A 12,251-nucleotide genomic window follows, 5' to 3' on the forward strand; every position below is an offset into this window, starting at 1 on the left:
TTTTTTGGCCATGTGTGCCTAGAGTAAGCTTCCAACAATCTGCACTGGGGATTATGGGGACAGGAAGTAGGCTATGTCACAAGTGGCAAAACACCTGAATACCACACAGATCAAACTGACATAAATGAAGATCAGGCTCGACTTGTCTTTCTTTTGAGACACAATACACTGACTGGTTAGTAAATGAAGGAAGCCTCACACTCCAAGTTGATTTGAGGAAAGAGCACACTGAAGAGTGGATGGGGGTGATAATACTTAGATTTAACCAGTGCCTCCTAGAAAGGTCAGCTGTAACTGGTGACAATGCAATTAGGAATGGCATCGAGGATTCCCTGATGTTTCTTTAACAGTTGGGCCCCTGGGCATGACACACTGAGGCTTTGACAAGCTCCCATCACAGCCACAGCAGGCAAGTTTTGTGGGTGCTACTTCAGTCACTTGGAAAAAACTCTGGTGTGGCACTGGAACTTATTTCTGAAATTGTCCCCAAATCCAGACCTGACTTTTCTCAACTTTTCAGCTTTAGGTTATTGAATACCATTATATTTTCCTACTCCATGGTCAGCATAGGAAAAAAAAAAATTCTTTAGAATGTGACTATCCTTAGAGATATGTTCCATATTGTTTTTAGAAATGATTATGAAGTACATAGGGGTGCAATGACATCATGATTGGAATTTACTTCAAAATACCTCGGGAAAGAAAAAACAAAGATAAAAGAAAGAGAAGCAATACACATGGCAAAATCAGGCTAACTGAAATGTGGGTGAGGAGAACTCGTTGTATTCATCTCTCTTCTGTTGGGTAGATTTAAAAATTGACACTAAAAAGTGTTCTCTCTGAGAGAAGCAGGACTCACCTGATTATCCATATCTTTGATGACCAATAAGACTGGACTATCTAGTGATGCTGATTTCCGATAGAGAGTTTTCAAGCTGGTTCCATGCTCTATGGTACTGTAGGCCAATCTCCACGGATACCCTTGCACCCTTGCTGGAAGGCGTCGGGCCAGCTGCCAGTACAAGAAGATGCAAACAGACAATTCAACCACAAATCAGCAAATGACTTGCAAACCTGAAGCATAAAATATATGCCTGTGGTTCAAACTCAGAGTTTTATATTTACTTCTGCATTGCTTGGTCTATGGTGGTAAATATTTGCCACCATAAACCAAGAAAGAGAATGGAAAAAAAAAATCATTGCTTTAAAGCATTTACGTTGGCAGGGAGGCTGCTCAGAGAATGCTTCTCCCCTCGGGGCCTGACTGTGGGTTCCTATGCTACTGAGGTATGCTGTTTAATAATAGGTATATGTTCTGAGAATGTGTTGTTAGGCAGTTTTGTGGTGATGTGAGTATTATCAAGTGTACACAAACTAAGATGCCTGCCATTCACTAGGTGATATAATCTTAGGGTACCATGTCACATCTGCAATTCGTCATTGACTGAAGCTTTGTCATGTGGTATGTGACAAACTTTCGAAGACACTGATCAAGGCAGGTAAGGAAGTACGAACTAGACACATACTCTTTTTTTTACATCACAATCTGACTTTTAACAAATAGTTCATACTTTTCCAATGGTTCTTTCTAAACTTTCATAGACTCACAACTGCTCGTGGCAATTATGGCTTCCCACAGATCTGATAGCAACAAAACACAGGTGCCTTATGTTAGATGTCAGAGGTTATCTGTCCACCTTGTACCTGCACCTTTCACCCACATCAGTATTTAGCTTAAACTTAGCTGCCATAAATACCAATGATATATATGTCTTCGAAAATATCATGAAAGGAAGTGATGACGTGCTGTCTTCAGAATGTTTCAAATCGGTTCCAGACACTGTCAGCATGAACCCTACCTATATTTAGCTCCTTGGTAAATTCTCTTGATTTTCCTGGGCCTTCACTGGCTCATTTGTAAACTGAGGAATTGAACTTGATGACTCTTTAAGTTCTGTGAAATTCAGGTTTCTAAGCTAACTGACAAAAGAAGTACAAGTGATTTCCTACCAAAGTTCAGATATAAGCACATAATAACATCTCATAAAATACAATTACCAGATTTTCAGAAAACAAAATTGCAAAGAAAATGACAGAAAAAGACAAATTCTTTCTAGAGTCAGATGTTTTCATAAAAGCAAGAAAGTATACTTGCTATATTAATTTTATTGAACCCTATAAATAATAGCCATTAGAACTCTGCAATAATCACTGGGATAAATTTGGATCCTTTTAAAATGCATTAAGACCTTGATAGGACACTTATATTTCTTTGTAAGATAAGAAGTAATTTTCCTTTAGATATGAGAGAAGGGTATTCATGTCTGATCAGTTGCTTATACTCCCAGAAAGGCAGTGGAAAAGACTGTTATAATTTTTCAGAAGCAGAGAAGCTCAGGCTGGCCTTGGTTAGGACTTCACGTTCCTCCCTTCAGCCCTGGCTCATCCCTCAGCCGGAGTGAAAAGAGCGAATGCAGTTAGAGATGGGGAGTATCTCTGAAGGCCTAGCAGACCCGCATCCCAAGTCCCCAGGGAGGACCCACCTGCTCTATGTGCATGTTCTCCAGCAGCGCACTTTGGGGCTGCAGGATTGGTAGCCCCTCCTCCTCTTCGTCCTCATAGTAGCTGCACGTGCTCTTTCTGCGCTTGGCCTCCTCAACGGTAATGATCTGAGGCAAGGAAAAAACAACCCAAGACAAAGATGACTTTTCCTCAACTGAGAACACAGCTATCTTGGATACCTGACTGACTGAAAAGGGAGAGTTTTGGTGGCAGGACATAAGTTAAACAGGCATTTTGGGAAATGGTTAATTTTTTGATTCCAGATCAAATGCAGAACTTAGTTCAGCTGAGGCACTTCATATGTATGAATTAAAATCACCCATTTTCCAGTTTTGCTATTGCTGCTGATTGCTCATTCCTTGCATGAGAGCTGTTTATAACTCCACGAGCAATTTATACCCTTGAAAATGGTCGAAATTATTCTTCTTTAGCCTGCATCTAAATTTAAATTGTCAAGGAAATAATCAGAGATCACTCAGTGAGTAAGTCTTCTATAAATAGGGAGTTTGGAACAATAAGGACAGTTTTTAATCAAGGTTCTTGGTGTTTTCTCTCAAGGTTGTGCACATAACAACCAAGCCAGATAGAAATAACAGCTACCAGGAACAGCAACAGGAGAAGCATGAAGCTTTGCTCTAAATTACAACCAGGTTACAAGTATTACATACAGTTCAGAAATGGCCAAAGTATTTTTCCCTTCTAAACTGAAAAACATTATATTGTATACAACACTTATTGTATAATTATAGTCATCTTTATAAACTACTATAGTCCTTCTTGCTTTAAAATACATTTTTTTTGTCCCCTTTAAATTCTGGATAAAACACTAAGTTCTTTTAAAATTAAATTATATCAGACAGCTAATTCATCCAAATGCCTAATTACAAGTATTAATGACTTTTGTATTATAGAGAAAAAGCATTTAAATGTCATCTAGTGAAAGTTGTTAGATAATGCATTACTCAATTTCCAAACCACACAGTGACATATACAAAGTACCCACAGCCATCTGGGCCAGATTTCTGGTAGGGAAATTAGCTTATAAATTTTACCATCTTCTGGAAGAGAATTTAGGTAGAGAGAACACTTCCAAAGAAGCACAACCAGCATTTTAAATGTATTAAATAAAGCAGCATGTTTTTGGTGAAACTTATACTTATCATCGCTACAAAATAAGGCTATAGAATGAAAAAAAAAAAACCAAAACCCTCAAATATGGATTTCTGATTCACAGTGAAAGAGGCAACCACAGTATATCCATATTCACAACAAATAAATTGACCAGCTCTGGTTGAAATGCTAGCATAATCCTCTCTCCTTAGAATGAATGTGAAAACATACTGGAGTGGCAGATCAGTGAGAATTCAGCACCTTATTATCCCTCAAGGACACACTCCAACCTACCTTCACAAAAGGCTCCTGGTCAGGTTTGGCACAATAGAAAATCTGAATGTCCAAGGGCAATCGTGGGTCTCTCATTGTGACCGTTGAGAAGTGTAGCCCGTCTAACGAGGAACAGGTTTTTGCTCTCTGCTTCCACACCAGACACTGGCAGGCACGCTGAGCTACAACTGTTTTTCAGTATCTAGCTTCCTGATTAAGTTTCTGTTTCCCTTAGGAGGAGGTTCAACATTTCTACAGGAACACGCCCAAATTAGGATTTACAGAGAACAGACTTCCTGCCAGGCAGAGCGTGAGACTGTAAAATGACACTTTCACCTTTGAAATGGTGGTTTCCTAACCGTGCAATAAAACCCTATTGTTTGAGGGTGTTTTTTTTTTTTTCTTCCTTCATCTTGTCCTTTTTTGCTTAATTGTCCTCTGGATAACTTTGCTTTTCTCACTCTGACTTTTCAGAGTTTTCTTTCTGCCCCTTCTTTTAGGTTCAACCTCTGATTTTAAATGGTACATCTGTTCCCGGGCATCAGTTTTAATCTCAAAGGAAGGCCAAAAGGGAGCCTTCAATTGAGGTCGGTTTATTACAGTTAGAACAATTTTAATCCCAAGTCATGTTCATTGGGTATGAGGGATTTAAAAGAATGGGAGAACATCTGGTTTATATGAGGCTGTGAAAGAGGTCAAATTAAATTCAGATTTACAAAACTACTGGCAAAGTAATATTTATCTTTCTATATTTAAGAATTAGTCTTCATGAACAAAAACCATAATGAGTCCTCCTCTAAAGATCAGATAGCAAGGACTTGGAAAGAAATGTAGATCACCCCTGGATCAATTTTCAGGGACACTGAAGCCAGAATTAGATAGGCAGTCAGTATAGGTAAATCAAATCGGGTGAGAGGAGGCCAATTTGGGGGAGTCCTGGAAGTTGGAAACTGGCCCCTGAGGGATTGAAATGCCTTCAGAGCCCTTCCTTCCTCTACCCTATCAAGATAACCTGCTCCTGCTCCAACCTGTTGCAAGGTAACCTGCCCCAGGAACTGTCCCCCCCTACAGAGAGCTACAAAGTTGTTAACTAATGTGTCCTGGCCTGCTCCATCCTGCCCTTCCCCCTTCAGTCCACCTGGTTCCCACCTTTTGGCCATCCCACTGAGCATTTCCTGGGCCTAGTCACACATGTAGGAAGGAGAAAGATACGGGGAAGAGGGCAGGAGAACAAAGGAAGCCTAAGGTATTAAAAGGCAGAACACCTCACTTCTTGGGATACCAGGATACAAGCTATAGCCCCCTTCTCCCTCCCAGGAGAAGTCTATGACACCCTTTTTAAAACAAAGCCTGCTTTATATGCTTGCTTCGGAGTGCTTCTCTAATGTTCAGGCTTCAACAGGTGAGGGAGCAGAACTGGTCACTGATAACCGGTGCTATCAACCCTGCCAGATCTCAGTGGCCTTTCAGTCTTGTGGACTACTATGGGGATCAGGGTGCCATTGCACAGCCACCCGGGGCTGGTTATAAAATGGAGTCTGGCAGGTCAATACTCAGTCCCAGGTCAGCCAGAACTGACCCTCGAGGTAGGAGTCCAAACACAAACTGGGGCAGAATCACTCAGATTCGTTGTCAACATGACAGCACTTTCTTCAGTTCCTGGCACTTTATGACAGCTGACATTTGTGAAGTGCTTTCTGTGTGACGTTCACCATAAAAGGTGCTTTGCCAGGCACAGGAACACAGTGCAGTCCATAGGCTCTGGTGAATGAGGAGATGGTTGAGAGACAACTGTAAATTAATGAATGAATAAATAAATCCACATGATACGTATGCTAAAAGCTATAGAAACTCAAAGGAAGTGGGGGTCACACTTGAGATGCCTTAGTTCACAAAGGAGATGGTACTTTGGTTTGTGAGTAGACAGTAGGGTACAGGAAAAATACAGAGATGGTTTCTGGGTTGACTGTGACTGGAGACTAGAGAGCAAGGGAAGCAGAGATAAAGGAGGTGGATGAGGTCTGGTGAAAGAGTAAGAGCAGAAAAAATGAAGAACCCTGAAGCCATGAAGGGCTTAGCACTGATCCTATAGGTTAGCATTTCTAAAACTAAGCTATTCTTCGAAACCATCTAGGAAGGGTCTAGGATTTAATTAAAAAAAAAAAAAATCCCCACATGTTATTCTAATGATCTGCCAGGTGGGTAATAATTGCTCTATGCAATGGGGAATTAATTACTGAAAGCTTTAAGCATGGCAATATAGGAGCATGCTTGTGTATTTATTTATTTTTTGGGTACCAGGGATTGAACACAGGGGTGCTAAACCACTGAGCCACATCATCAACCCTTTTTATTTTATTTTTTTTGGTAGTTGTAGATAGACAGCATGCCTTTATTTTATTTGTTCATTTTTTTTGTGGTGCTGAAGATCGAACCCAGTGCCTGACACATGCTAGGCAGGTACTCTGCCACTGAGCCCCAGCCCCAGCCCCACCTAGCCCTTTTTATTTTGAGACAGGGTCTCCCTAAATTGCTTAGGGCCTTGCTACATTGCTGAGTCTGGCATTGAACTTGCTATCCTCCTGCATTGGCCTCCCAAACCGCTGGGATTACAGGCATGTATCACTGTGCCTGGCTGTGCTTTGTATTTAAATAAGAATAGCAGGCATATAAAAATGTGCATATATACACACACACACATATATATAAAAGACCTTTCAGAACAAAAAAAGACCTTTCAATATGATGGAGAAAACAACAGAAATCATTAAATACTGCTGGGAAAATGGCTATTAAGAATATCATTTAAAAAAAAAAAAGAATATTATTTACCATACATTTAAACTCTTCACCTCAATCTACAGTTAATTTTTAAATTTTATATATATGAAATAATAATATATATATATTTATTATTATTTCATATCACAATAAGGATAAACATTCATGCTTGATAACAAGTATAATAACATTCTAAGGGGGTTTTGCTTTCTATTTCAGTCCTTCAGATATTTTGCCACTGAATTATAGTCCCAGCTTGAATTTAAATTATTAATCATAAAGAGTTCAAACAGTGTGATGGAACTGTTAAGACTCCTTTAGGAAAATGGGAGAATAACAGGACATCACAAAGAAGAAAAAAACAAATGGCTAATATACATTCAATTCAATCTATCTTTAGTAATCAAGAAAATAAATATTAAATTATATCATTTCCAAAGTAGCAAAATTTTTCAGAAAGAATAATAGCAATAATAGCAAAAGCACAGTGAGGAGATTATCTCTTATTTTGTTGGTGAGTTAAGCAAGTATTATATTAAAAATCGGGAGTGTTAAAAAATTAGTGCCTTTTACCTTCTAATTCTAGGCAACTAAGGAATAAAAAGGATTGCAGATCATCGTATCCTTATGAAGTTTGAACCAACATAAGTTTTCAAGTGGGGAATTGTTAAATAAACTGTAACAGAGTTCCAAAATACTATGTAACCCTTAAAATTTAAGCTCTTAAAAGTCTTTACTACCACAATTCTTACAATGTCAGGTGAGAAAATCCACACACTTAACAGTACATAGAGCACAATTCATCTTGCAAAAACAAACAAACAACAACAACAACAAAAAAAACCATGACTCATTCCCTGCCATATCTAGAAAAAAGACAAAAGCAAAATAGGAAAAAAAAAAAAGTCAAAGGAAACATATAAAAGTGCCTAATGTTGTTAGATATTATTTTAAAATTTTCTGTAGTATATTTTCCTAAAGTTCTAATCTTCCTCCAACAAGCAGGCCTTGCTTTATAGAATGGAGAGATAAAGCTTGTTGATCTTGAGTATAGGGGGATGAACTGATGGGCAGATTGGGACTGCAGTGCTGTTCCAAGTTCTAGTGAAGGTGCAGAAATCCAGACTAGAGTCAGGGGAACCTGCCTGGGAGTGGTGACGGAGGGGAACAGAGGTCCCACACCACTTAAGGGTAAGAATCAACAGGATTCCAACTAGAGGTGACTAGACTAGGTACCATGATGAAGGAGATGAATGTGGTATATTTAGACTTCAGACTCTGGCATTGCTAACTAAAATGGAAATACATGAGAGGAAACAAGTTTTAGAGAAGAATGACTTTTACTTTGGACGTGCTGAGAATCAATACCTGTTAGCTTCTAGGGAAGCCAGGATTCTCCTTCTCCACCCATAAAGGTGGAACTGTAACAATGTAACAATTGGATTGGTTCCAGGTAATGCCAGTGGGTAGAACTTGCATCTGCATTGGGCAGGGGAATCCTGGCCAGTATTATTTTCCTCATAGTAATTTTGGACTTTTGTCTTCCACGTGGAAAGAAAGTAGAGATAAGTAGCCGGACTAATCCAGTTCCTTCTTTCTAGCTATCTTTTCTTTTCCACTGTCACGAGCATTGGCGAGGGTGATGGGAGCTTGGAAAAGGCCTAACTATTGCTTACTTCTCCAGATTGCAGGAGCTCTACCTTCTTGCTAGCCAGTTATTAGAATCCCAATGGAAGGCCATTTTGACTGTGTCCTGCATTTTAGGGACCACGATAGCCTAGTCCCTTCCCACGTGCTCACCTCCCAGCTCTTGGTTGTTGGCTCACTGAAGAAGTTGTCGATCATATTCAGTTCTTCCTTTTCCACCACCACAAAGCCTTGCTCTTTGGCATCTTTCCCATAGACATCAGGAGACCACTGAACAAAGAATGTGTACAAATGATCCACCCTGTAAAACATGTTTGTGATACAGGTTAACACCAAGTCCGCTTTTCTAGCAGGTACTAGTAAGGACTTGGGTACATAAAACCATCATTTATCTGCTAGGCAATTCTGTTTTGCTCATTGGGAAATTTCCTGCTGTTGAGATTGTCTCTACAAGTGGCTTCTAAACTCGGAAAATAAGAACCAAGAAATGAAAGCAAAAGTCCACAAGCACCGAGAACTATTAAACCTGTCTTTTTAATCTATGGGAAAGATCAAGAGATGGGATATAAAACTGAAAAAAAGAAAAACATGATATTTACACCAAATATTTCTTCCTCATTGAGTTTTCATTTCATTGGATACTTGTATTCATTGAGAAAAAAATGTTGATCTAAAAACCTCAGTTGGGAACAAAGATAAACAATATTCCTGTGGGTCTTCATGTACTATTATAATTTTAATAAAACATCTCTGATAACTAGAAAGTGTTGGGAATGACATTAGTTATCATTTTAGAATTAGAGACACAGTTATATTAGCATAGAAATGTACTTTGCTTCTGCTTTCTCTGGTCTCTTACATGTTTAGAATATGGAGTTCTAAAGCATCTCTCCAGGCTTAATCAACCGACAGATGGCTGTTTCTGAGCAGAGACTGGGGGTTTTTGGTTTCAGTGCCTGGGTACCTATGTCTATCACAGCAGGGGAGAGGACAACAGTATCACTGAATTCTTCAAGTCTGTGATTACAAAATAATTCCAACTTGAGGGTATTGTTTGGGATAATGCTACTTTAGGATTAATTTTAAGGAGCTTATAATCATATCAAAGTATTATCATACTACTAATAGGACTAAAGTAAAAACAAGTGTCACCCCCAAATCTGATATCCCAAGAGATAAAACTGGTTTTAGGTTTCCATGTTCCTCTCTGCTCTTGTCCACAAGTAAACACAGCTAACACACAATTCTCATTGTAACCAGAGACAAGGTGTAACTGTTATATGTAACATTATATCATATTCATTTTACCTCATTGCTGTCTTCCTCTTTAACAGCTACATTTCATGAAATCAATAAACCACATTTAGCCTGCATTTCTGTTGTCAGGATATTTAGCTTGTAGATTTATTTGATTGAATGGATGTGTTTCAATGAATATCTGCAGGCTATACCTTTTACCATCTTTTGAATCATTTCCTCAAGATTAGTTCCCAGAAAAGGGATTAATGTTGGCCAAAGGGCATGATTTTATAGCTCGCTACTGATATTGCCAAATCAATTTTGAAAAAAAAGACTTGTTTACTCAACGTGAGAGCGGTAGCTTGTATCCAAGTTTCATAAAAACCTTGTTAAACCTTTTCATTTAAAGGAGTTCACTTATTTAAGTTTGATCAACTCACTTTGGATTTCTTTTGAGGTTAAACAATTCTTAGTGTTTTCTTCCTAATTGGAGTCATTCTTTTGTGAATTGACTCCTTGTGATTTGTGGTGTCAATATTTTTCTTTTCAATTTATGAAAGCTTTATTTAAAGTAAACATTAACCACTGCCCAAAGTGTTTCCTAAGTAGTTGCTTCTGTTTTTAGAGGAATTATGTCTTTTTTTCCCATGGTTTGGAATTACAAATTTTCACATATTTTAAAGGGGTATTTCCTTTCAGAGTTCTCCATCTAAACATGGAAAGTTATTCCCAAGACTAGATGTGTTATCAGTATTATGCTCACATTTCTAATAAAAATAAATATGGATATTGATACATGTTATGATTGAGCAAGCATATGATTGTTATGATTCACTTTGGCTAGATCATGGTATCCATGTTGCTATGAAGATAAATTTAGAGATGTAATTAACATTTAATCACTAGAGTATAATAAAGCTGATTACTAGAATTCTTCCTCTAGATTTTCTTTAGACATGAGACTGTAGCATCAACTATTCCCAGGGGATCCAGCCTCCAGGCCTGCCCTCAAAATTTCCACTTTGTCAACCCCACAGTCACATGAACCAATTACTTAAAATGTTAACTGCTAGAAATTGAAATGTGGTAGGAAAAAGACATATTCTCTATTATATATATCTTTAAATTATTTTAATTTTTGCAATAGGCAAATATATGATTCAATTTTAATATATATTTAACAAGGCATTCAATGAATGAGAAGCTTCCTTCTCACATTCCTGTCTACATCACAAATAAAGGTGACTACTTTATTCACTTATTTTGTGTATTTGTAGTGTTATATATGTAGATATGAATAAATTTTTGTCTTCATTTTGTTTTTAGTATTTTCTATCTTATTTTTTCAGTTGACATCACATGTTATCTCTCCACAACAATATACTGACAGCTTCCTCATTCTTTCTTTCATACTTATATAGTATTTTGCCACGTGAATTTAATGTACTTTATGCAGCCTTTCTCTATAGTTGAATAGTTGGGTTGTTTCCAAGATTGTGCTACAATAAATATGTTATGATGAATTAACTTTGTATGCACCTCATTTCAATACAAGTACAGATAAAGCTATTAGATATCTTCCCAGAAATAGGATTGCTTTGTCAAACAAACAATCTGAGTCAATTTTAATTATGTAATAATATAAACCATATAATGTTATAATACCATGTTTTCCTTTATAGAGATCACCTTATTAACAGTTTTCTTCCCAATTTCTGATGAGAAATTAACTGAGAAAACATGAAATAAATCACCAGTGCAGAATGGCTTGAGAAGTATAAAATTCTAATTCTTCTAGTTTTCTCAATACTTAACAAGTTGAATCCATCTTAAATATATTCTGGAGTAGAGTTGAGAACTAAGTATACTTCACTCTAACTTTTGGAAAAGGAGACATTTATTTTGTATCTGTTCACATGACAAAATATTCAAATATAAAAAACAGAAATTACTTGTTGCTAGCTTACTTGTGAGAAAGAGAAAAGCTGCCTTTCCCACCTGGGATCTAGCCCATTACTATTACTATCTCCTAGGCCTTCAGGTTGCTGGAAGTGAGGCCCTGGTGTTTTCCTGTTGGACAAAAACCACTTTGTAGAACTTTAGTATCAGGTGAGGCCACCCTACGACAGTGACGAATGGAGACAAAAACTCCCAAACTTCCTTCTGATGAGAATAAAAACAAAACAAAACAAAACCTACCACTGGTCCGTGTTGGGGTGACAGGTTCTCTGACTAGCACAGCCTGGCTAAATCTCTATATGTACATCACAAGGCTTTTGTTTCTATAAATTGTAATGGTTTCTGAAGGACCTGTGGAGAAGCAATCTAGCTGCTTCTTCACAGTTTGATCAAACTGAGTAAGATTCCTTTTCTCCATGATTTGCTAATTTCTTATTGCAGGCAGGTGGCCAAATCAGGCCAGCTGGGATCCAGACAGGTTCCCTTGGCTTGGCTGCCAGTAATAGTCTTCCTCATTTAAAGATAAAATTTTATAAGATACCCAATCATGGAATTATCCCTGCTTCCTTAAATCCTCCCCTCAAATCACCTAATTCAATCCCAAATTCTGTAAATCCTTTCTAGCACTACCCTTTTATTTTTACAGTGCTGAGGATGAAACCCAGGACCCCCACATGCTA

The 12,251-nt window shown here is 37.9% G+C and overlaps 1 protein-coding gene across 5 annotated transcripts in view; it reads right to left on the bottom strand.

The window, feature by feature from the left end:
- The window catches only part of Ncoa7 (nuclear receptor coactivator 7), a 148,441-nt gene that overhangs the window by 5,704 nt on the left and 130,486 nt on the right, over window positions 1-12,251 (bottom strand). For 3 of the 5 annotated variants that reach the window (XM_076858280.2, XM_076858279.2, XM_076858278.2), the window contains 3 exons: window positions 8,527-8,674; window positions 2,544-2,669; window positions 860-1,012 (listed from right to left, as the gene is read on the bottom strand). In XM_076858280.2, the coding sequence (XP_076714395.2) occupies window positions 860-1,012; window positions 2,544-2,669; window positions 8,527-8,674 (427 nt within the window). Of the gene's footprint in view, window positions 1-859; window positions 1,013-2,543; window positions 2,670-3,966; window positions 5,201-5,415; window positions 5,707-8,526; window positions 8,675-12,251 lie in introns of those variants that run through there. The other 2 variants (XM_076858282.2, XM_076858281.2) reach the window with 2 other exon arrangements.

The sequence above is a fragment of the Callospermophilus lateralis genome, chromosome 6 (genome assembly GCF_048772815.1).
Source record: "Callospermophilus lateralis isolate mCalLat2 chromosome 6, mCalLat2.hap1, whole genome shotgun sequence".
Lineage (NCBI taxonomy): Eukaryota > Metazoa > Chordata > Mammalia > Rodentia > Sciuridae > Callospermophilus > Callospermophilus lateralis.